This window comes from Rhinichthys klamathensis, unplaced genomic scaffold (genome assembly GCF_029890125.1).
Source record: "Rhinichthys klamathensis goyatoka isolate OS25496 unplaced genomic scaffold, OSU_Roscu_1.1 h1tg000776l_1, whole genome shotgun sequence".
Lineage (NCBI taxonomy): Eukaryota > Metazoa > Chordata > Actinopteri > Cypriniformes > Leuciscidae > Rhinichthys > Rhinichthys klamathensis.
This window is the reverse complement of record NW_026607175.1, coordinates 426,654-449,693: the sequence shown is the minus strand read 5'-3', so window position 1 is coordinate 449,693 and position 23,040 is coordinate 426,654. Positions and strand designations below refer to the sequence as shown.

The 23,040-nt window shown below is 45.1% G+C and overlaps 1 protein-coding gene across 1 annotated transcript in view; it reads right to left on the bottom strand.

Moving 5' to 3' along the window:
• LOC130077755 (NACHT, LRR and PYD domains-containing protein 12-like) overlaps positions 1-22,809 on the bottom strand; it is a 415,411-nt gene extending 392,602 nt beyond the window's left edge. Inside the window, exons 1-3 of the mRNA XM_056243090.1 lie at positions 22,743-22,809; positions 19,447-21,240; positions 18,882-19,055 (exon numbers count right to left, since the gene is read on the bottom strand). Of these exons, the coding sequence (XP_056099065.1) occupies positions 18,882-19,055; positions 19,447-21,240; positions 22,743-22,792 (2,018 nt within the window). The 5' untranslated portion in view covers positions 22,793-22,809. The remainder of the gene's footprint in view (positions 1-18,881; positions 19,056-19,446; positions 21,241-22,742) is intronic.
• Between the last annotated feature and the right edge of the window lie 231 nt (positions 22,810-23,040).

Sequence of the window (23,040 nt, the reverse complement as noted above, 5' to 3'; positions counted from 1 at the left end):
GATCAGCCTACTCCTAGTAGCCCCGTACTGGCCGGCCCGAGTATGGTTCTCGGACATCATGGTCCTCCTAGCAGGTCCTCCGTGGCAAGTCCCTATCAGGAGGGACCTTCTTTCTCAAGCAGAGGGCACAATATTTCACCCTCGTTCAGAGCTATGGAGACTGTGGGTCTGGCCCCTGAGGGGGACCAGCTCATAAATGCAGGTCTTTCAACCGAGGTTGTTGAGACCATTTTTAACTCTAGAGCCCCCTCCACGAGGAAACTATATGCTTTGAAGTGGAATGTGTTCTCTTTATGGTGTAGAGATCACTCTTTGGACCCAGTTAACTGCCCAGTGGCTTCAGTGCTGGAGTTCCTTCAGAACCGCTTCTCTGACGGGCTCTCCCCGTCCACGCTTAAGGTCTATGTGGCGGCCGTTGCTGCCTTCCACACGCCTTTAGGGGTGGGCACCTTGGGGAGGCACCCACTTATTGTTCGTTTTCTTCGTGGAGCAAGGAGGATGAGGCCTGTCATCCAGTCCAGAGTTCCCTCTTGGGACTTGACAGTGGTCCTCGAAGGGTTATCCCTGGCGCCCTTCGAACCTCTGGATGAGGTGTCGGAGAAATTTTTGTCTTTTAAGGTAGCATTCCTGCTTGCCATCACGTCCCTAAAGAGAGTGGGGGACTTACAGGCTTTATCGGTCGCTCCTTCCTGCCTCGAGTTCGCTCCTGGCAAAGTAAAGGCTATTCTCCACCCTAGACCGGGCTATGTCCCTAAAGTGCCCACAAATGTGGCACGGTCTACTATTCTCCAGGCCTTTCATCCTCCACCCCATGTGTCGGATGAGCAAGCTAAACTGCATTTACTGTGCCCGGTTCGAGCCTTGGAGGCCTATGTGCATAGGACCTCAGGCTGGAGAAGGTCGGACCAGATGCTTGTGTGTTTTGGGGCACCTAAGAAGGGTTCTCCTGCTTCCAAACTAACTATAAGTAGATGGATTGTAGAGGCTATTTCTGCAGCTTACGAGGTGCGCAATTTGCCTTCACCTCTTTTGCTTAAGGCCCACTCCACGAGAGGAGTGGCCTCCTCTAAAGCTCTACTTGCGGGTATCTCTCTTCAAGAGGTCTGTGATGCCGCAGGCTGGGCCTCCCCTCACACTTTTATAAGACATTACAGTCTGGATCTGCCCTCTACACCGGGTACACGGGTTCTCTCGTCTTGAGTGTGCCAGATTGCTTCACACCAGGGCGTACTCTCTTAGTGTGGCGCAGTGGGCATTTCGTTCCCCGTAGTGTCGATTTCGACGCAGCGGAAGTTCCCTCGGAAGGGAACGTCTCGGGTTACGTCTGTAACCCTCGTTCCCTGAGAAGGGAACGAACGCTGCGTCCCTCGGCCACACTCTTCGCGCCCCTGGAGACAACTTGCTTCGGACTGTTTAAAGCTACTGCTTCCGGGTTCCGGCGCCCTTTTTATAGTTCCGCTCACCGTCACATACGACGTCACGGCTGACGTCATCACGCAGCACCAATCAGGATTGGACTAGTTGGATTCAGGCTTCAGACGCGTCATGCTAAGGGCATTCCCCGTAGTGTCGATTTCGACGCAGCGTTCATTCCCTTCTCAGGGAACGAGGGTTACAGACGTAACCCGAGACGTTCTGTGAATGTTCCGAAGTTTTCATCTAGGTGGCCAATGCAGTGCGGTCTAAACGTTGGATGCCTTTGCTCATCCTCTGGAACGCTGGAACACCTGCAATCACACAAGAGAGAAAAGGGGAACGTATCTTTGCCAAGGAAAATATTTTAAAAACATAGTTCCTAACTGCCTGAAAAACTGTCCCTATTTAATATTGGCAGGACACTACTGTGTTTATCAGTGGCTATAGGTTTATGTATTCGTCCTCAGGCGACAAGCTAGAGCCTAAAAACCCTAGTCCCGCCATATCTGGACTCTGATAAACACTACTGCCGTCTATCCCTCATCTCTAGGCATGTCTTTCATTGGACATGGGCCGGCCTGTGACATGTTCAAAATGGCATAGTTCAATTTCCTTGTGGTAATCCTTATTGCATTGCTTGTCATTATGCAGTTTTGTTTTAGCTTCCATCACTGATGGCATTTGTTTTCTGGGTGCTTTATCTTGAATCAGTTTACATGGCAAAACTTGCTGAAGTTGTCTTAATGCCGCTGTATGTGCACCTCTCTCCTTTACGGCTTGTATAGCAGCACCATCGACTAGGACATCCTCTTTGGCTTCAGTTGTTGAGACTTCTGTGTATGCTTTTACCTTTGGGGTGGTGTCTTCATTTGTCATTTTTGTATACACATGGAGTCCATCAGTTGTCGGATGAGATGTCACTAGTTGGTGCTGCAGAGAGAGGCTCTTCAGTTTCCCTGCGGCTCAACAGCTTTTAGAAGAATCTGTTTTTGTTTGGGTGTCAACTGCTGAAACCTCCTCAACAGGTTGTCCTCATCATCACTTTGATGTTTTAAACTCAGCTTGCAATCACGAACCCAGTGTCCTTCTTCGTTGCAATACCTGCATCTTCCTTGAGTTTTTGACTGTCTATTATCTTCATTTTCTTTATGCTCATTCCACATTTTCTTGTTGTGGTATGACATGTTCTTCGATCGCAATGCTCTGAGTTTGACTTCCTGTGTTCTTTCAATCTTTGCTGACCACTCAACAATCTTATGAAAAGTTGTACCAACACTGTCCCAGTCGTCATATCGGATTTTGAGTGCTTTTGAAACTTTAGGTTTCAGTCCATTTACAAAAGCAGTTTTCAGAGGCATGCTAGTGTCCTTGTCAAGGTCCTCGCTGCCATTTAAACCAGCATGTTCCAACCAAATTTGTGTGAAGCGTTTTTCGAACTCTGCAACACTTCCTCCAGTCTTCTGCATACATGAGGTAATTCTAGCCCAATTAACCTCTGCAGGTTTCAGTTCAAACAAGAATGTTCGTACAGCTTCCCATCCAGACTGAATTTTTTCTTGAAACTCGCCTACCCTGTTTTCAACACTTTCAGTTATCCTCTTTTGGTCATTATCCCTTAAGTTCACATTAGCAATCATAACTCCATCAAGTGGATGTAAATTGTAGATTTTCTGTAAGCGTTGAAGAAATTGCCAAGCTTTCCGTGGTTGCTTGTACACGTCTGGCAATTCTTTTGACCATTTGTCAACTTGATCTGGAGTAGCAGGTTGGTATGTTCTATATGGAACATATTTCTTAATAGTTTTTTTTACGATGCAGGTTCGTCTTTCGCCTTCCTCCTTATACTCCTCCTCATTGTCAATTTCAATTTCAGTCCTTCTGTTCTTGACAATTACAGGAGCGAGTCTAACCGTCGAGTTCCTTGAGGCATGAACACACGTGTTGATGGGAAATTCAGCCTCACTGTCAACAGAGCTGATTGAAGATTTTGACTTCAGTTGTTTGGAGAATAAGTTCAGCAACTTGGCATTCTCTTATAACAGTCTTTCTTTGTCCTTTTTTTCATTCTGCAATTGTTCAGCCAGTGCTCGAACCTTTGCTTTCTCTGCTTTGTACTCACGCTGTGATTTGTCAGTCTCACACTTCTGTCGATGCTGTAGAATTTGTTTTACCAAAATCACAGACAAGCCATCTCTGTTGGTGTTTGTCCTTAAGCGCTGCATCTTTCCATAAGCCCTTTTAATGTCTAGCAAGGCCCATACTCCACTCTCTGAGTGCTTGATGCCATACTTCTGGCACATGTCATCATGGCACTTCCTCAGTCCCAGCCTTTTGCCCAAATATGTATTCAGATTGTCCATCATCTGATCAATGGTAACATTTGGAGGTTCTGTTCCATGTCTTTCTGTTGTTGGCCTCAGTGCAGAGCCATTACCATATTTTAGTGCAGACTCAGCCATGGCAAGTACAGGAGAAATGCCCTCAGAGGTGTGGAAACAAAACAAAAAGTGTTTGAGCCGTTAAAGGTGCTTATTTGGATTTAAATTCTCAGCAGTCTTTAGACTGACCATTTCAGTTACACCGACAAATCATTAGTTTACTAACTCAGCTTAGTTTTCAATCCTACATTCAAAACAAAACATTCACGTTTAGACTAAGTCTCTTTGTTTCATTTCTAGAAAAGAAAACTCCTTCTTGATAAGACTTGTTCAGTTCTTTCTGAGTTCTAACCTGAATTGGTTTAAATTTGTCCCTTAGACATTAGACTTTCGATCTTTCTGCATCTTTCATCAGAAGGCAAATAAACTTCTAGTTTCTAACACAATTAGAATGTTTAATTCAAAACTAAAATATTGGTTACTGAATTAGCACCCAGTCAAGAATTACCAATTCTTGCAGCAACATCAGTCCCAACTCTCTACAGTTTCTACAGTCTCTGGACTAACTGCATACTCCAGAGAAAGGACCAAACTTATACTTTATTTCAAAGGCTCCTACAGTCTCATGAGAACGGACCAAACCCCGGACCAAATGTTTCTTAGAGACTCAAAAGAACAGGGCCAAGAACTTATGCCCTGTTATGCCCTGTTATGCCAAGAACTATAAAACTTATTTCTATAGCTCCTACAGTTTCAGGAGAATTAAATAAATCATTTAAAAGGTTCCTACAGACTCATGAAAAACGCCCAAGCCTAAAATTCTCAACAATACACAGTATGTGTGACTACACTACAAATCTTTACTGGTCTACTATTATTCTTTTCAGAAGATGTTCTTTTAGAGAGCTGATAAGTTTCACTCACCAAATTAGGATATTTGAGACCGGATCCAGTTGATTCAAATAAATTGTGTCCACAGATGCAGTCTTTTGAATTTCAGATACTCAAAAACTATTCCGTTTACTTCTTGTTGCAGCTGGTGAGTTCTTGGTTTACTCCTTGTTGCAGTTGGTGAGTTCTCTTCTTGTCAGTCTCTCCTGGCTGGCTCTCGCCAAATTGTTCGATTTTGCTGTATTTGGCCGAGCAGTGGTTTGGGTGGCTCGCCAATGTATTAGATTTCTCCAATACATAAAATAAGTAAGCTTGACCAGAGTTCTTGTGGGGAGAAGAATTTATTGAAGGTTTGTAGTGTAGCAGTCCTTCAGCATCGATGTTAGCATGTCGCCCTTCAACAATCTTAACCCAAAGTTCTGTCTGTGAGACAGAACTTTATACAAACAATAGAAACCTGTTAGGACCTCCCACAGGAGATCGATCTAACTTGCTAATCCACTCTGAGCAATGCTGATTCTTTGTCATTCACACCAATCAGTTTCTGTGGGCCATACATCTGAATGGGCCATTTGGCACACACATTTGCAGACACAGACAGAGTGGATTATATCTGATACATAGTCACAATGTAAATGCATCTGACTAAAGTTAACTGAAAATACACATAATCTTTCAGTAGGATGAACGCATAGTTGTCTTTCATCTTCTTTGTATGTTTATTTTCGCTGTCAACTTTCCTCTTTAGACTCTTTGATAGAGCCATTTTCTCTCACCAGCTTAAATGTTAACATCTATCTGTACATGACGTAATAGCGTAACTCTAGCACGCAAACAATTAAACAAATGCAGTTTAGTACGTGAGGATTCTGAGTGTAAAAGTAGGCTACGTCAAATAATTATTACAATAAGTTAGGCTCCATTGTCTAACAAGCTAATTAAAATGATACACATTTATTATTCACAATATGGAAAGAGGAAATAAAACATAGTTCGTTAAGAAACTCAAACATGAAAAAAGAGAAATGATTAGTTCAATCTCTTCGGTTTTGAGTCGTTTGTTCTTCAAGTCAGACTCACAAACCCATAGCACTATGCAGAAACAGAAATGATTAGTCCATCTTTCGAGTCTGAGTCCTTTTGTTCTTTTGTCACGTGACAGCCCTATTAATACTTAACTACCCTAACTACCTACCTATATATATGTGTGTGTGTGTGTGTTTACATACACTACCGGTCAAAAGTTTTAGATCGGTAAGATTTTTTATGTTTTTAAAAGAAGTCTCTTCTGCTCACCAAGGCTGCAATTATTTGATTAAAAAAACAAAAAAAACAGTAATATTGTGTAATATTATTACAATTTAAAACAGCGGTTCCCTTTCGTGGGAACTCCTACGTCTCGTCGGAGGAGTTTCCAACGAATTGGGATCACGCTAGGGAGACCAATCGACTTCGAGTGAACTAAAACGAGCCAATAAATATTGGCATGCAAGATTTGCATTCCGCGACCCGCCTGCCAGTGCGGGTATAAAGGGCGGAAGCAAACGCATACACAATGCTTTTTGCTTCGGAGCCGACCAGTTGTGTCCTCTGAGTGGATGAGCTTCAAGATTGTGTTTTCTTCACGCTCAACGAGTCTGCTGTTTCCTGAGATCTCTCTGTGCTGGTGTGACGGCGCTTCAGCGATCCTCGCGATCTCCCGACTGCTGCCTGTTATTACACGCGCTGTGTATTCAAAAGAGCTGTTCTAACGGCTGGTATTCGGTTGAGTGCACGCAGCGGGCTTGCAGTTTCCCCGCTGTGTTGCCGCGTTGATCCCTGTGTGCTTCAGCACAACTAAGAGAGTTTTTTCTCTGAAAGAGCAACACGGGTGAAGATCGAGTCCTTTTCAGGATGACGTTTCATCCGTGTGTTTCTGGGTGCGGTCAGATTCTGCCTCCGGTTGATGGTCATGATGACTGTCTCTCGTGCTTGGGCCTCGCGCACGCTGAGGCTGCGTTCATGAACGAGTCATGTTCTCATTGCGGGAACATGACCGTCGTGATGCTAAGATCGAGACTAAGATCCCTCAGTCGAGGGGGAGTCCCTTTGGAGATTCCCCGATCTAGTTCTTCTTCTGGTTCATTTCAGAAGAAGGCTACTTCGGTTAATCCCATTGGTGGTCTGAGGGTTACAGTGAGGAACAATCCGCCGGGTGAAAGACCCCCTCGGACCCCTCACCCCTCCGCATCGCTGCCATTGGATTCCCTGGGGGAGCGCGCTGGGCCGTCCCGGACGGTCCCAGTCGTCTCCTTCAGGGCTCCGCCAGAGGACCAGATGTCGATCGCTGCATCGGAGGGAGAGCGGTCATCTTCTGGGGATGACGACTCGGCTGCGTTGCCCCCTTCTGGTGTGGCAGCGTTGTCCGAGCCGGACCCGGAAATGGCCTCTATGCTTTTCCGGGCGGCCGCAAGTGTCGGGCTCGTGTGGAACCCTCCACCGTGTCCCTACCCTTGGGGACTCGACGATTGGTTTCTTGGGGCGGCCCGTGCTGGTTCTCAGCGCCCCGCCCCGGTACCTTTCTTTCCGGAAGTGCATGACGAGGTGACGAGATCATGGAAGGCCCCTCTGGCGGCCAGACACAGATCGACTCCCTCCTCCTCCCTCACCACTCTCGATGGCGGGGCAGTGAAGGGATACGAGGGCATACCCCCAGTGGAACGGTCGGTTGCTATGCAACTCTGTCCTAAGACCGCGTCCACCTGTAGGGGTGACCCTACGCTCCCTTCTCGCGCCTGTAGGTTCTCCTCCAGTCTGACTGGGAAGGCCTACAGTGCGTGTGGAGAAGCTGCTTCTGCCCTGCATGCCATGGCGCTCCTTCAGGTCCATCAGGCCAGAGCGCTCTGTGACATGCAGGAGAGTGGTACCGACCCAGGGGTGCTCCAAGAGCTGCGTACGGCGACGGACCTTGCCCTCCGGGCGACGAAAGTCACCGCACGCTCCCTGGGCCGGGCGATGTCCACTCTTGTGGTCCAGGAGCGACACCTATGGCTCACCCTGGCTGATACCTGGAGGAACAAAAAAAAAAAAAGATGGCGGCAGCGGTAGCTGTCGCAGGTGGCTGTGAACTACTATGCCAAACAAACAAATATGCGACAACTCAGGCGTCTGCAGGTCTGATATTTGTCAAATATGCTGCGATATTGACATTCTATTGGCTCCGTTTATGCTACATGGCTGCCCGCCAGAACAGATTTACATGGACAATAAACAAACAAAGGACTAGTCCTGGACTTAAAAAATCTTCATGCACGCCAGCGCAAACTCCAACAAAGTCTGGGTTCTTGTCCTCCAGCTTGAGTCCTGTTGGTGTGATTTTTCTCCTCATGATGGACCTGCATACTGTTGGAACTCCTGCTACTGCTCGCGGTCGTCTCCCATGCTACCTGCCTGGCTGCCTGGGAGGGGAGGAGCCGGGTGGCCTGGGCCGGCTAGATGAATGTCTCACGGCGCTGCCGGTTGTACTGGACGGGGTTCTCCGGGAGCCGGGCTGCTGCCCAGCGGGAATCCATGCCTGCAGGTCCCGCTACGGTGGAGTCAGGATGGACTGCGCTGTGTTAAGACCTGCCTCAGGGTGTGGCGGGGCACCCGGGATGGTCAGTCTTTGCCCCCCCGGGGCGGCTGCTCTGTACGGGTGTGCCCAACCACGTATCCGATCGTCAGCGGAGTTTCCTGTACTAACAGAGTTTTCTACACCGCGAACCAGTCCCCCGGTTGTCAATCTACATTATCCTGTCCTGATGTCTGTGATCAAAAACTCTGGTCAACCAGTTTTTCATCAGCCGTTGTCCTTCTTCAGCCGAACTATTATCTTTCACCGGTGGGTAACTGATTTTAAACCAAATGTCTCTGATGAAAACGAAAGTAAGTGTAAATATATTTTAAGTACATCAAGACTTTTAATAACTATTCTTCTGTTCATCGGAAATGTTGAGCTCAATCCCGGGCCTGACTCAAATGTTTTCTTGACAACTTTAGGTATATTGCATCTGTGGGGACTATATGCATATGTAAACTATAGCAGATTTTTTACTTCTGTACCGCAACCACAAAATATGTTTTTACCTATAACTCACGATTGTTTTCCATACTCCAGTCCTTCAGCTCCGATTACCTTTAGGCCTACTCCCTCATCTTTTCCCATTTTACCTTCTGAAATTTCCTCTTCTAGTCTTTCAGTCAAAACAGTTAAATTACAAAGAAGAATACCTCATCCAAGAAAAAGTCCAACAAATTTAATACAACTCGGCAGTACTAGAGGCTTTAAAATTTGCCATCTAAACACCCGAAGCCTCGTTCTCAAACTAGACGAATTTAAAATCTTGCTTGCGCAGTCAAAAGCACATGTAATGGCAATTTCTGAATCATGGTTAACTCCCAATATTCCTGATTCTTTTCTTTCAATCGAGAATTATGAGTTGTATCGTAAAGACCGCATTAGTAAGGCCGGCGGCGGAGTGGCTTTCTATGTTAGTCAGAAATATGCACACTCAATATCAAAAGTTGAAACTGAAACTGAAACATTGAAACTGATCGTACATTTTACACCGCAACATGCAATTACTATAATGGTCACTTACAAGCCTCCTAATGTCAGTGAAAGTTTTTATCTATCTCAGCTTGCTGACATAATTAAATCTGTTACATCGAAGGAGCTCGTAATTCTGGGTGATATCAATCTTGACTGGAATGAAAGTTCGTCAAAATCATTAAAAGCTACTGCAATGAAACTTGGTTTGTATCAGTTAATTAATGATCCAACAAGAATCAGCAAAATGCGCAGCTCTATTCTGGATCTTTTCTTCACAAATCAGCCTTCAAAATATACAATGTCTGGTGTCATGGATGTAGCTATTTCAGATCATTCGCTCATCTATGCAGTTAGAACAATCTTAAAATCCAAAAAAACACACGCTCCCCACTCTGTACCAAGAATACCAATTTCAAAATTGCCACAGTTCAATGCTGATTTTGGTGCTATTGATTGGAGTGATGAGCTGTCACTAGAGGATCCAGAACAAATTTTAATGCAATTTCATACTAAACTACATAAAATACAGAATAAATATATCACTGTCAACAAAATTCGACCAAGAAATATTAAATTACCGTGGATAAACTCTGAAATACTACAACTTCTAAAATTGAAAGCCTCTCTTTTTAAATTGTACAGGTTAAATCGAACATTTGAGAGTAAAAATAATTTTAAACAAATTAGAAATAAATGTAATATGGAACTGCGTAAGGCTAAGGCAATATATTTTCAACAGCAAATTATCCAATCCGCCAACAACCTAAAGACACTATGGCAGACCCTTAAGGTAATCACCGGTGATAATAAAAATGAGAAGAAAAATAATGTTAATATTCAAATTTCCATACGGGGTACTCTTATCTCTGATTCAGAAAAAAATTGCAAGTGCTTTTAATGATTATTTTCTTTCATCTGTTAAAGACTTGGCTAAGCATTTTGCTACTCTCTCCTTGTCCTCACCTGATCTCTCCCCAACATCTGATCAGTTCTCATTTACTGAGATTTCACAGAATGAGGTGATACAAACATTACATCTGTTAAAAAATTCTCATGCTCATGATGCTTATGGTTTAAGTACCTTACTTTTAAAGACCCATGCTGATAGCCTCATACCTCTCTTTCTGCATTTAACTAATCTCTGTATCAGGTTTTCTATTTTTCCTACTGACTGGAAAACAGCACAGATTACTCCAATTTTTAAATCTGATGATTGCACTCTACTTTCAAATTACAGACCTATCTCAATACTCCCAGCAATGTCTAAATTACTGGAAAAAGTCCTGCATAATCAACTAAGCTCTTATCTCGAAACAAATAACTGGCTCAGTGATTATCAACACGGTTTTCGTGCTAAGAGATCAACAATGTCGGCACTACTACTCTTCACTGAGCAAATACGTAACTCTCTTAACATAGGTCACATCACTGGAGCTATTTTTATTGATTTCCGTAAAGCTTTCAATACAGTGAACCACCAGATCTTACTAAATAAACTTCATTCATTTAAACTGTCTCCTTCCGTTATAGAAATGCTTTCTTCTTATTTGACAAACAGGTATCAGACGGTAAAAATTAATCATGTCATATCGCAACCCTTAGTTTGTGACATGGGCATTCTTGGACCCTTACTTTTTCTTTTATACATTAATGATTTCCCTCGAGTGTGTAAACACTCAAATTGTTTACTGTACGCTGATGACACTGTGATTTTTCTCTCTGATTCAAATCCTAATGTCATAAATTCCAAACTACAAACTGATCTTCACCTGATACATGACTGGCTGAAAAAGAATCATCTGACCATCAATGTAAAGAAAACGGAATGCATGTATTTTCATTCATCCAGAATTTTTTTTTCCTTTACTGATTCTATTACGTTTGCAAACCAAGATCTTGTTGTCACTAAGACCTACAACTACCTGGGTGTACTACTTGATTTACATCTTACATACCGGGAACACATCTCGAAATTAACAAAAAAGCTGAATCAGAAACTCTATGTATATAACAAGATTAGACCACATCTCTCTTTCTCAGTTTCTGAAACGTATTTACATGCTATTGTGTTCTCAACATTGTCCTACTGTCTCCCAATCTGGTCTCTTACCACTAAGGACATTACGGAACCTATAGCACGACTGTATTACAGAGCACTTAAGATCCACAGTAATCTCCCAAAATGGTCTCATCATTGCAGTGCGCTCACACGCACAAATGCTTTGACTTATCAGAATTTTGTAAACAGCCATGCTCTTGCTTTTTATTTTCGTATTCAAAATAGCTCTTCACCGGCACTTACAGGTCTTCTCCCGACACAAACTTCGAGACCACTACGCCTTACTCGGTCAGTCTCGCAGGCACTCATTCCAGTTCCACAGTACAAAAATCAGAAATCGTTTTTCTATACTTACACTAAAATTTGGAATGACATTCCTTATCATATTCGAACATTATTGTCCTTCACATATTTCAAAAAGTCATATAAACAGTTTCTTCTTACTAGTCAAACTTGTACACATTGATTGCTCATGTACTGTTTTTAGTCTTGTTTTTCCGTATTTTATGTTTTGTTTATATCTATCTAGTCAATAACAATGTCTTGTATAAATGTGCTGGAATGTTTATTGTTTTATGTTGCTGCAGAACAGGAACCTGCTGTAAACCAGTTTTTAAACTGAGCCAGGCCCGTTTTACTGTAACTATACTGTTGCTGTTGAATTTTCCTGTATAATAAATGAAATGAAATGAAATGATATGAGAGAGTCAGACAAGAGTAGGTTTCTGAACTCCCCCATATCCCAGGGTGGCCTATTCGGCGACACGGTGGAGGACTATGCCCAACAGTTCTCCGCCGCCCAGAAGCAGTCAGAGGTGATCAAACACATCATGCCCCGGAGACAGGCTGCTGCTGGCACGTCCCCCCCGGCTGCACCTCAGGCTGCTCGTCATCGAGGGTGCCCTCCTGCCGCCGCCTCCGCCCCTGCTCAGCCTAAGCAGCAGCCCCCTAGGCAGCAGGGTGCCGGCCGCAAGAGAGGTGCCCAGCCCGCCCGGGGTTCGTCTAAACCCCCTGGTAAGAGGAGAGGGAAGCGACCCTGAGACGGGCGACCCGGAGGACGTGACTGCTGCTCTTCAGGAGGGTGCCACTGCACTCCTCCTTCCCCCGGAGGAGGGCCGGGTGGAGAATCTTTTTTTTCCCTTTTGTTTCTGTTCCGCCGCTGCCTTCAGCGGTACCCACTTTTTCAATAAAAAAGCAGTTTCCACTTCCTCTGGGTCTCTCTCGGTCGAGACTGCCCTCACAGTCTCCTCCGTCCAAGAGGGTCAGAATGACGGTGTGCGCCGCCTCGTTGCCTCGCCGCTCTCATTCCCCTCGCTCCAGCGCTCAGGTGACAGTGACGCCGCCTTGGCCTCGTCACTCTCGTCTTCCGCTGGGCAAGGAGGCGCGGAAACCTGGACTCGACGCCCCCGCGCCTCATTCCTCGTTTCCCCTCCTTCCTTCGCCTCGGGGCAGTCAGCAGCTGAACGCCTCTGGGCCTTCCCTGCTGTCTGCCCCCCGGTGGAAGCAGGTAGGTGTTGCTCCGCACACCCAGACCTCTCTCTCGGCCGCAGTAATGCCTCCGGAGTCCGGTCCCTGCCTTCCACCTCGCTGCCCCTCCGCGGGTACGCCGGTGGTCCGGGTGGGTTCGTTAGTACGATCTCTCGAAGCCTGGCTAGTGCTTCCGAGGCCGTCCCGCTGGCTCACCCGTACTATCGGGCTCGGCTATGCAATTCAGTTTGCCCGCCGGCCTCCCAGGTACAGGGGCGTCCACTTCACTCGGGTGCGGAGTGTCGATGCTCCTGTCCTGAGAAAAGAGATCGACGTCCTGCTGACAAAGGACGCGATCGAGCCGGTCCCTCCAGCCGAGATGAGGTCTGGGTTTTACAGCCCTTACTTCATTGTACCCAAGAAGGGCGGGGGGTTACGGCCAATCCTGGACCTGCGAGTTTTGAATCGGGCCCTGCACAAGCTCCCGTTCAAAATGCTCAAGCAGAAACGCATCTTCGAGTGCATCCGTCGCCGGGATTGGTTTGCAGCGATCGACCTGAAGGACGCGTACTTTCATGTCTCGATTCTCCTTCGACACAGACCCTTTCTTCGGTTTGCGTTCGAAGGTCGAGCGTATCAGTACAAGGTCCTACCCTTCGGCCTGGCTCTGTCGCCCCGTGTCTTCACGAAAGTCGCGGAGGCGGCCATTGTTCCCATGAGAGAACATGGCGTTCACATTCTCAACTACCTCGACGACTGGCTCATAATAGCTCACTCGCGAGATCTGTTGTGCGAACACAGGGACCTGGTGCTTCAGCACCTCAGCCGCTTGGGTCTTCAGGTCAACTGGGACAAGAGCAAACTCTGCCCAATGCAGAGGATCTCTTATCTCGGTATGGAGTTGGACTCGGTCGCTCAGACTGCGCGCCTCACCGAGTCAGTCAGTGCTCAACTCTGGTGATCGTCCAGTCAGTGCTCAACTGCCTCAAGTCCTTTGAAGGCAGGTCAGCAGTCCCACTGAAACAGTTTCAGAGGCTCCTGGGGCATATGGCAGCCACAGCCGCAGTTACGCCGCTCGGTCTGCTTAATATGAGACCGCTCCAAGACCGCTGGCTTCACGATCGAGTCCCGAGATGGGCGTGACAGAGCGGCATTACCCCGCACTGTCGCCAAAGCTTCAGTCCTTGGTCAGACCCTGCGTTTCTACGGGCCGGAGTGACCCTAGTCCAGGTCTCCAGGCATGCTGTGGTTTTCACAGATGCCTCTGCCAACGGATGGGGGGCCACGTACAACGGGCATGCAGTTTCAGGTCTGTGGACGGGGCCTCAACTGCATTGGCACACCAACTGCCAAGAGTTGCAAGCAGTACGCTTAGCCTTGTCTCGCCTCAAGGGGCTGCTTTTGCACAAGCACGTACTGGTCCGTACGGACAGCACTGCGACCGTTGCGTACATCAACCGTCAGGGTGGTCTACGTTCCCGTCGTATGTCGCGACTCGCCCGCCATCTCCTCCTGTGGAGTCAGAAGCATCTGAGGTCGCTTCGAGCCAATTCACATCCATGGTGTGCTCAACCGTACAGCCGACGAGCTTTCACGGCAGCCACCTCTTCTGGGAGAATGGCGACTCCACCCCCAGGCGGTCCAGCTGATATGGGGTATTTTCGGAGCCGCTCAGATAGATCTGTTTGCCTCTCCGGACACGACCCATTGCCGGTGGTTCTTTTCTCTGACCGAAGGTTCTCTCGGTACGGATGCACTCGCGCACAGCTGGCCCCAGGGCCGCAAGTATGCGTTTCCCCCAGTGAGCCTTCTTGCACAGACTTTGTGCAAGGTCAGGAAGGACGAGGAGCAGGTCCTGCTCGTTGCGCCGTATTGGCCCAACCGGACTTGGTTTGCGGAACTCATGCTCCTCGCGACAGCCCCTCCTTGGCCGATTCCTCTGAGGAAGGACCTCCTTTCCCAGAGACGGGGCACCTTGTGGCACCCGCGTCCAGACCTCTGGAGACTCCATGTCTGGTCCCTGGATGGGACGCGGAGGTTCTAGGTGGCCTACCACAAGGTGTGGTAGACACCATCAATTCCGCTAGAGCCCCCTCTATGAGGCGCCTCTATGCGTTGAAGTGGAACCTGTTCATCGACTGGTGTTCTTCCCACCGGGAAGACCCCCGAACTTGCCCGATCAGAGTCGTGCTTTCCTTCCTGCAACATGGGTTGGAGCGAAGGCTGTCTCCCTCCACCCTCAAAGTGTATGTTGCCACAATAGCCTCTCATCACGATGCAGTAGAAGGTAAGTCATTGGGAAAGCACGACCTGGTCATCAGATTCCTTAAGGGTGCTAGAAGGCTGAATCCACCTCGTAATTTGCATCCCTTACCCTCTTGGGACTTAACTCTAGTGCTTAGGGCACTCCAGAGGCCCCCTTTTGAACCCTTGCCCACGGTCGAGTTAAATATCTTGTCTATGAAGACAGCTCTCCTGTTGGCTTTGGCTTCTTTTAAGAGGGTAGGGGATCTGCAGGCATTTTCGGTCGACGAATCGTGCCTAGAGTTCGGACCGGGCCTTTCTCACGCTGTTTGAGACCCCGGCTCGGATATGTGCCCAAGGTTCCTACCACTCCGTTTGTAGATCAGGTAGTGAACCTGCAAGCGCTGCCCCTGGAGGAGGCAGACCCAGCCCTAGCTTTTCTCTGTCCCGTCCGCGCCCTGCGTTGTTACGTGGACAGAACGCAAAGCTTCAGGACCTCAGATCAGCTCTTTGTTTGTTATGGAGGCCAGCAGAAGGGGAAGGCTGTCTCCAAGCAGAGGTTATCCCACTGGTTAGTGGATGCTATCGTCCGGGCTTATGAGTCCCAGTACGTGCCTTGCCCACCTAGGTTCACGGCACACTCTACTAGGAGTGTTGCCTCCTCCTGGGCTCTGGTGCAAGGCACCTCGCTGACAGACATCTGTAGAGCTGCGGGCTGGGCGACTCCTAACATGTTCGCTAGGTTTTATAGCCTCCGTGTTGAACCTGTTTCCTCCCGTTTACTCGCTACGGCCAGTAGCGCGGGGAATTAGGTTATGTCGGCTTGCTACGCCATTCCCGCCCCGTGGGCCGGATACGTGCGTCTTCTTACTCCGTTGGTTCCCCATCATACGGCTAACCTCGTGAGTTCCTCCATCACCCCTTCGGCACCAGGCGAGGCGGTTCGCCCGGCGCCAGGTCTATTACCTCTCGTAGGAGTTGCTATTAGACTGGGTGGCCTTAACAGTGGTCCCTTCGGCGACCCATTTTCTCCACGTTCCAGCTACCCTCCGGGTTAGCTCCGTGTCTTCCCCTCGACAGACCCATTCTGTCGTCCTTGCTGAGTACGCTCCCACCCCTCGGGCTGGGACTACCTCAAGGACTGCCGTATGTTTCACTACCCCACGGGTTAGTACATACGTGTATTCCAGTGCCTCCCTTCAGGCGGGCAGGGGCTCCGCAGCGTTCCCTCCTACGGGTTGGGCACGCTTCCCCAGTGTTATCCAAATCCACTGAGCGGGTCTTGCGGAACAGCAGTGTGATTTTTCCTAGCTAGCTCCCGCCATATAACGTAAGAAACTGTTCTAGCGGGAAGCTAAGCTGGGCGCTGGAAGGGCCCAGCATCATGGCGTTTTATTAGGGATCCCAATTCGTTGGAAACTCCTCCGACGAGACGTAGGAGTTCCCACGAAAGGGAACGTCTCGGTTACGTCTGTAACCCTCGTTCCCTGAGTCTCCCTAGCGTGATCCCAATTCGTTGGAAACTCCTCCGACGAGACGTCTCCGTTCCCTACTCAGGGAACGAGGGTTACAGACGTAACCGAGATGTTTTCTATGTGAATATATAGTGAAGTGTAATTTATTCCTGTGATCAAAGCTGAATTTACAGCATCATTACTCCAGTCTTCAGTGTCACATGATCCTACAGAAATTATTATAATATGATGCTCAATAAACATTTATGATTATTATCCATGTTGAAAACAGTTTTTTACATTTTTATTTCAGGATTCTATGATGAATAGAAAGTTCAAAAGAACAGCATTTATTTAAAATATAATCTTTTCTAACATTATAAATGTCTTTACTGTAACTTTTGATCAATTTAACTCATCCTTGATGAATAAAAGTATTTTCTAATTTCTTTCCCTCAAAAATAAAAAATAAATTCTTACTGACCCCAAACTTTTGAATGGTAGTGATTAATGTTACAAAAGCTTTCCATTTCAGATCAATTTTGTTCTTTTGAACTTTCTATTCATCAAAGAATCCTGAAATAAAAATGTAAAAAACTGTTTTCAACATGGATAATAATCATAAATGTTTCTTGAGCATCATATTATAATACTTTCTGTAGGATCATGTGACACTGAAGACTGGAGTAATGATGCTGTAAATTCAGCTTTGATCACAGGAATAAATTACACTTCACTATATATTCACATAGGAAATCGCTGTTTTAAATTGTAATAATATTTCACAATATTACTGTTTTTTTTGTATTTTTTATCAAATAATTGCAGCCTTGGTGAGCAGAAGAGACTTCTTTTAAAAACATAAAAAATCTTACCGATCTAAAACTTTTGACCGGTAGTGTATATATAATACCTTGGTGTTCTGTATAAATAAGTTTGGCACAGCTGTTGATTTCAGTAATCGTCGATTGTTTTTTTCAACTGGCTTGAAGTCGTCTGGTGAAAAATGTTCACTGTACAACTTCATTTGTTTGACAAAATTAAGTGGTAAATGAACATCCCGCTGAACAGCCAGCAGCCATAGCTTCAGTCGCTCAAGATCATTTAATGGGAAAGCAGTGAGCAGCTAGTAACAAGAAGTAGTAGAAGAAGAACGTCCTCTTCTCAGTTCTCGCGCATGCGTCGTGGAAATCGCTTGAACTCACGTCTCAGGCCCACAAGGAAGAAAAGGAATAGTCGAATAAAGTCGTTATTTTTGTTTTTTTTCCGCACAAAAAGTATTCTCGACGCTTGATAAACTTATAGTTGAGCCACTGTTGTCACATGGAATATTTAAACATTTTCCTCAATGACTTTCTGGGCCGTCAAGTTTCCATCCCTTAGGAAGCCTATGGAGGAGTGATCAAGCTCTCAAATTTAATAAAAAATATCTTAATTTGTGTTCCGAAGATGAACGAAGGTCTTACGGTGTTGGAACAGCATGAGGGTGAGTAATTAATGACTTAATTTTCATTTTTGGGTGAACTATCCCTTTAAGTATAAGTATATACTAGAATCCGGGTTAGATGGAGCATGAGACACATTAGGCAAGATTCTAGATTTTCTCTTTATGCAGTTACATATTTATGCAGCTGTATAGGGGCTACAGATAAAATACCATATGAAATATTAGCAGGCATGGTACAGCATATTTCATAGTATTAGAACAAAGAACAATAATGAATTGCCATTTCAACCTAAATCTGAGTCAAATAGTAATTTAACTGTGATTAAAGACCTTAAACTGCAATAACACTATAGTGTGAGGCACAATTGAGATGGAAAAGACAGAACGCGCAGGAAACCTTCAGACACACACTGGATACTTTCATTGGGCCAATTGTGTGGCGCTTACACTTCGATCTTCTACTGGTCACACGTCTTCACATGATGCGAATTTGCAGGTCAGAGTTCACCAAACTTGAAAAAGCCGTGTAATAAGTGTCACGACTGTATATCATCCCTTAAATGGTCGTCTTATTTGAGCTTTTTCGTTCTGATAATATAATATTTAAACTCAAATCAATATTTTGTGTCCAATGATTTACTTATGTGGCACATAGATGTATAATAAGCAGAATAATATATATTCAAACGGTTCTCATCACAGAATAAACCTGACAGGGTGATCAGGACTGAAACAGAAGGGTCTTGTATCGCCCTGAATGCACAGCTAGCCACGGTTTATCCATTACATATAAGTATTAGTAATAAAAATTCTTAAAACTTTGGAAACAATCTAATGAAGATTAAAGTCTTTTGGAAACAAAAGATGAAGATTTTTTGTCTAGTTTTTGTTTCTTTTGTTCATTATTGACCATAAGGAATAAATGGAGGATGTTGACACATTTATACAATCTTACCACAGTATCTCCAGTTCACAGTGAGGATCCTTCAGTCCATCAGAGAGCAGCATCACTCCGCTGTTTCCTAGTTTATTTCTATACAGATTCAGTTCTCTCAGGTGTGAGCGGTTTGATCTCAGAGCTGAAGCCAGAGCAACACAACCTTCATCTGTAACACCACAATCCCTCAACCTGTAGAGATTAAAGATACATGTTGAACTGATACCAGCTGCAAACATAGAATAAAAAGTGTAAACTACAAATGTGATTTATAGAGGCAGTAAAACATTCACATAAACATCATTAGGAGGACAAACAACATCAATATATAAAAAAATACACTGTTAAAGACACTGTTGCTGTTTGCTGTCAGTTTTGATCCCTGTCACATTCAATCCTTCATCACGTCTCACACACTGACCTCTACAATCATCAGCTCTCTCTCTCTCTCTCTCTCTCTCTCTCACACACACACACACACACACACACACCTCCTCAGCTGCTTTTGTTCAGAAAGCACCTGCTAAAATCATAAATGTGATCATGTTTTATCAGTGTAATGATTGTTGTCAGTGTGACTTACTGAACTGATCTGGATTCTTTAACCAGAGGCAGCAGCTTCTGAAGAACTTCATCTGCTGTATTTTGTGCTCCAATAAACTTTCTTGGATCGAAAACATCCATCTTCTGCTCGGATGTCAGCAACACATAAACTAGAGCTGACCACTGTGAAGAGGAGAGTTTGGTTCCTCCTATTTCTGCAGATGTCAGATAGCGTTGTATCTCCTGCATCAGTGAATCATCACCCAGTTCATTCAGGCAGTGGAACAGATTGATGGATCTCTCTGGAGAGCGAGTCTCCCTGATCTTCTGTTTGATAAGCTGAACTGTTTTCTCTTTGTTGTAGGAGCAGCTTCCAGTCTGTGTCAGTAGTTCTCGTAAGAGAGTCTGATTGAACTCCAATGAGAGACCCAGAAGAAAACGCAGGAAAAGGTCCAGATGTCCATTCTTACTCTGTAAAGCCTCGTCCACAGCTCTCTGATGCAGCTCAGATAATGAATGAGATTTCATCTGGTTTAAAACCTTAGACAACAGACTTTGTTTGGTTTGTTCAAGTACATATATGTTCTTGTTTGTACAGTAAATGTGTGCATATAGAGCTGCTAGATGTTCCTGGATGCTCAGATGAACAAAGCAGAAGACTTTCCCCTGATACAAGCCCAACTCCTCTCTGAAGATCTGAGTGCACAATCCTGAGTACACTGATGCTTCTGTCACATCAATGCCACACTCGCTCAGGTCTTCCTCATAGAAGATCAGGTTGCCTTTCACAAGCTGCTGGAAAGCCAGTTTCCCCAGTTTGAGGATCATGTCTTTATCTTTCACTTTCTTCTCATAGTCCTTCTCATGTTTGATGTTGGTCTGAATGATCAGGAAGTGTGTGTACATTTGAGTGAGAGTCTTGGGAATCTCTCCTCTCTCTGCTTCACTCCACATCTTCTCTAGAACAGTGGCTGAGATCCAGCAGAACACTGGGATGTGGCACATAATAAAGAGGCTCCTCGAGGACTTCAGGTGTGAGATGATCCTGTCGGCCAGACTCTGATCACTGATTCTCTTCCTGAAGTATTCCTGCTTCTGTGTGTCACTGAAGCCTCGTACCTCTGTCACTCGATGGACACACTCAGAGGGGACGAGATCCGCTGCTGCTGGTCTGGAGGTGATCCAGATGAGAGACGAGGGAAGCAGATTCCCCTCAATGAGGTTCATCAGCAGCTCGTCCACTGAGGCTGATTCAGATATATTACACAGTTTCACTTCACTCTTAAAGTTTAGAGACAGACGACACTCATCCAGACCATCAAAGATGAACAACACTTTATATACATCACTGGATATTTCCATTACTTTTGCTTCAGGAAAAAAGCGATGAAGAAGATCTGAAAGACTGAGTGTTTTGTCCTTCATCAAGTTGATCTCTCTGAATGGAAGTGGAAATATGAGCTGGACGTCCTGATTCTCTGATCCTTCAGCCCAGTCCACAATGAACTTCTGCACAGAGACTGTTTTTCCAATGCCAGCGACTCCCTTTGTCAGGACAGTTCTGATGGGTTTGTCTTGTCCAGGTAAAGGTCTAAAGATGTCACTGCATTTGATCGGTGTGTCCTCTGTTTCTGCTCTCCTGGATTGTGTCTCAATCCGTCTCACCTCATGTTCATTATTGATCTCTCCACTTCCACTCTCTGTGATGTAGAGATCTGTGTAGATCTCATTCAGGAGTGTTGGGTTTCCCTGCTTTGCTGTTCCCTCACACAAACCCTCAAACTTCTGCAGCAGATTTGATTTGAATCTGCTTTGGGCCAGTTGAGAGTCACGACTGAAAGATTAAAATTATAGATTATAACATGAATTAATGATGTAAAAGTGATAGCAAAATGAATAAACACTATCATTTTAAAAGTAATTTATTAGAGATGCACCGATTACAATTTTCAAGGCCGATTTCCGATTTTCCTTGAGTTTGACCTGCCGATACCGATTTTAGCCGATTCCGATTTCCTTTTTTTAAACCACTTTACAGCACACACAAATAATTATTTTCTATCTTCTCTTTAATAGAACATTTTGCATAGAACATTTTTTTAACAGATAATCGCTATAAAATAGAACTATATAAATTACTCCTGGTGTGGGAAATCCACACACATCTAAAGTGCAGTGTTATGGAAGAACCATTTCTTTCTTTTCACATCCAATATCCAACAAAAAAAAAATGATATATTTAGCAAACTAAACTTTTGTATGAAAACAGGTAATGGCAATAAAATAATATATAAATAACAAATAAAAATAAAATAAACATAGCCTACCCTTGCAGTATATATTTCTCAACACACACACAGGCCTATTGCAATCACTTGTACATCAATGGCAAGTTATATTTCTCAAACAGTTTTTCTCTGTGACACATGTCCAGCCAGGCTAAACAGGACAAGTGGAGCATGTGCAAGGAAACGATTGGGAATAAAAACAAGTTATTTTCTATAAATATTTTTGAGTCTTAATTTTCTTTTCTGACATAGCCTGGCTACTTCAGTTCTTGTTAAAACGGTAATTCTGTGCATTTTGGGGTGAAATCATATTTATTTTGTCCATCAAAAGAATGCTTTCACTTTAATTGAGCGCGAGCAGAATAGACTCGGCGCCGAAACCCGCGCTTCACTGTTGTTCACGCAACGCTCCTGCTTGACGCTCACGCGCTGCTCCGGCTCCCGGTGTGAATGCACTCATTGATTAACATGCACGCCGAAGAAAAAAAAAACCCCCGCTGCTCACGCTTGCGGTGTGAAACGGTCGTAATTCACGAGGTTTCCTACATGTGTGTTCCGTGTGCACGTGTGATGCTGATGTTGCGCGATGTTAATCATGCGGCGCCCGAGTGCATTTGACCGGCATAAAATCGGCATATGTCAGACTGACCGGCCGGTCGCCGATCATGGCCGATCACGTGAAAATCGGCCGATTCCAGTCACCAGCCGATCAATCGGTGCATCTCTATAATTTATTTATTTGGCTTCAGTGAAGTGGTCTTACGCATGTGAGTAAACAAATACTCAGGGTTTGAGGGATGAAATAAAATGGCATTTATAACTGTCTGTCTAAAAAAAGAGGAAGAAACGACACATCCAAATTCTGGTGCAGGATCAAAACAAAATTTTTGCAAAAAAAAAAAACAGCAACGTTTTGATGAAAAAAGAAAAACTGACAAAGATTTGTTTGATCGAAATGTTGTAGTTTTATTTTATTTTTTTAAATGAAAATGATTTTAAAAAGATTTTTGATGATTATTATCCGTCTCTCTAAACCAAAATATTGTACCTCAGATCAGTTGATGTGCGTTTTCCCTTAAATGTCACTAATGTGTGCATAGACCGATCACTCTTCATGGACAGCCGGCCTACGCAAGTCGACTTCCGCTACAAGAGTGACACTTGAGGCGATATATGACGGAGGATGTAGGAGTAGCGTAAGCTTTGATGACTCTCAAGGTTCAGACAAATATGGCCGGGCAACAAACTCAAGCTCCTCCCACATTTCTCTTTAAACATTCTCGTTTAGACTTCTGATTCGTGATGGTGTTTTGTTTGGCTCTTTCCTCAGCGCTTCCACGTTTGTC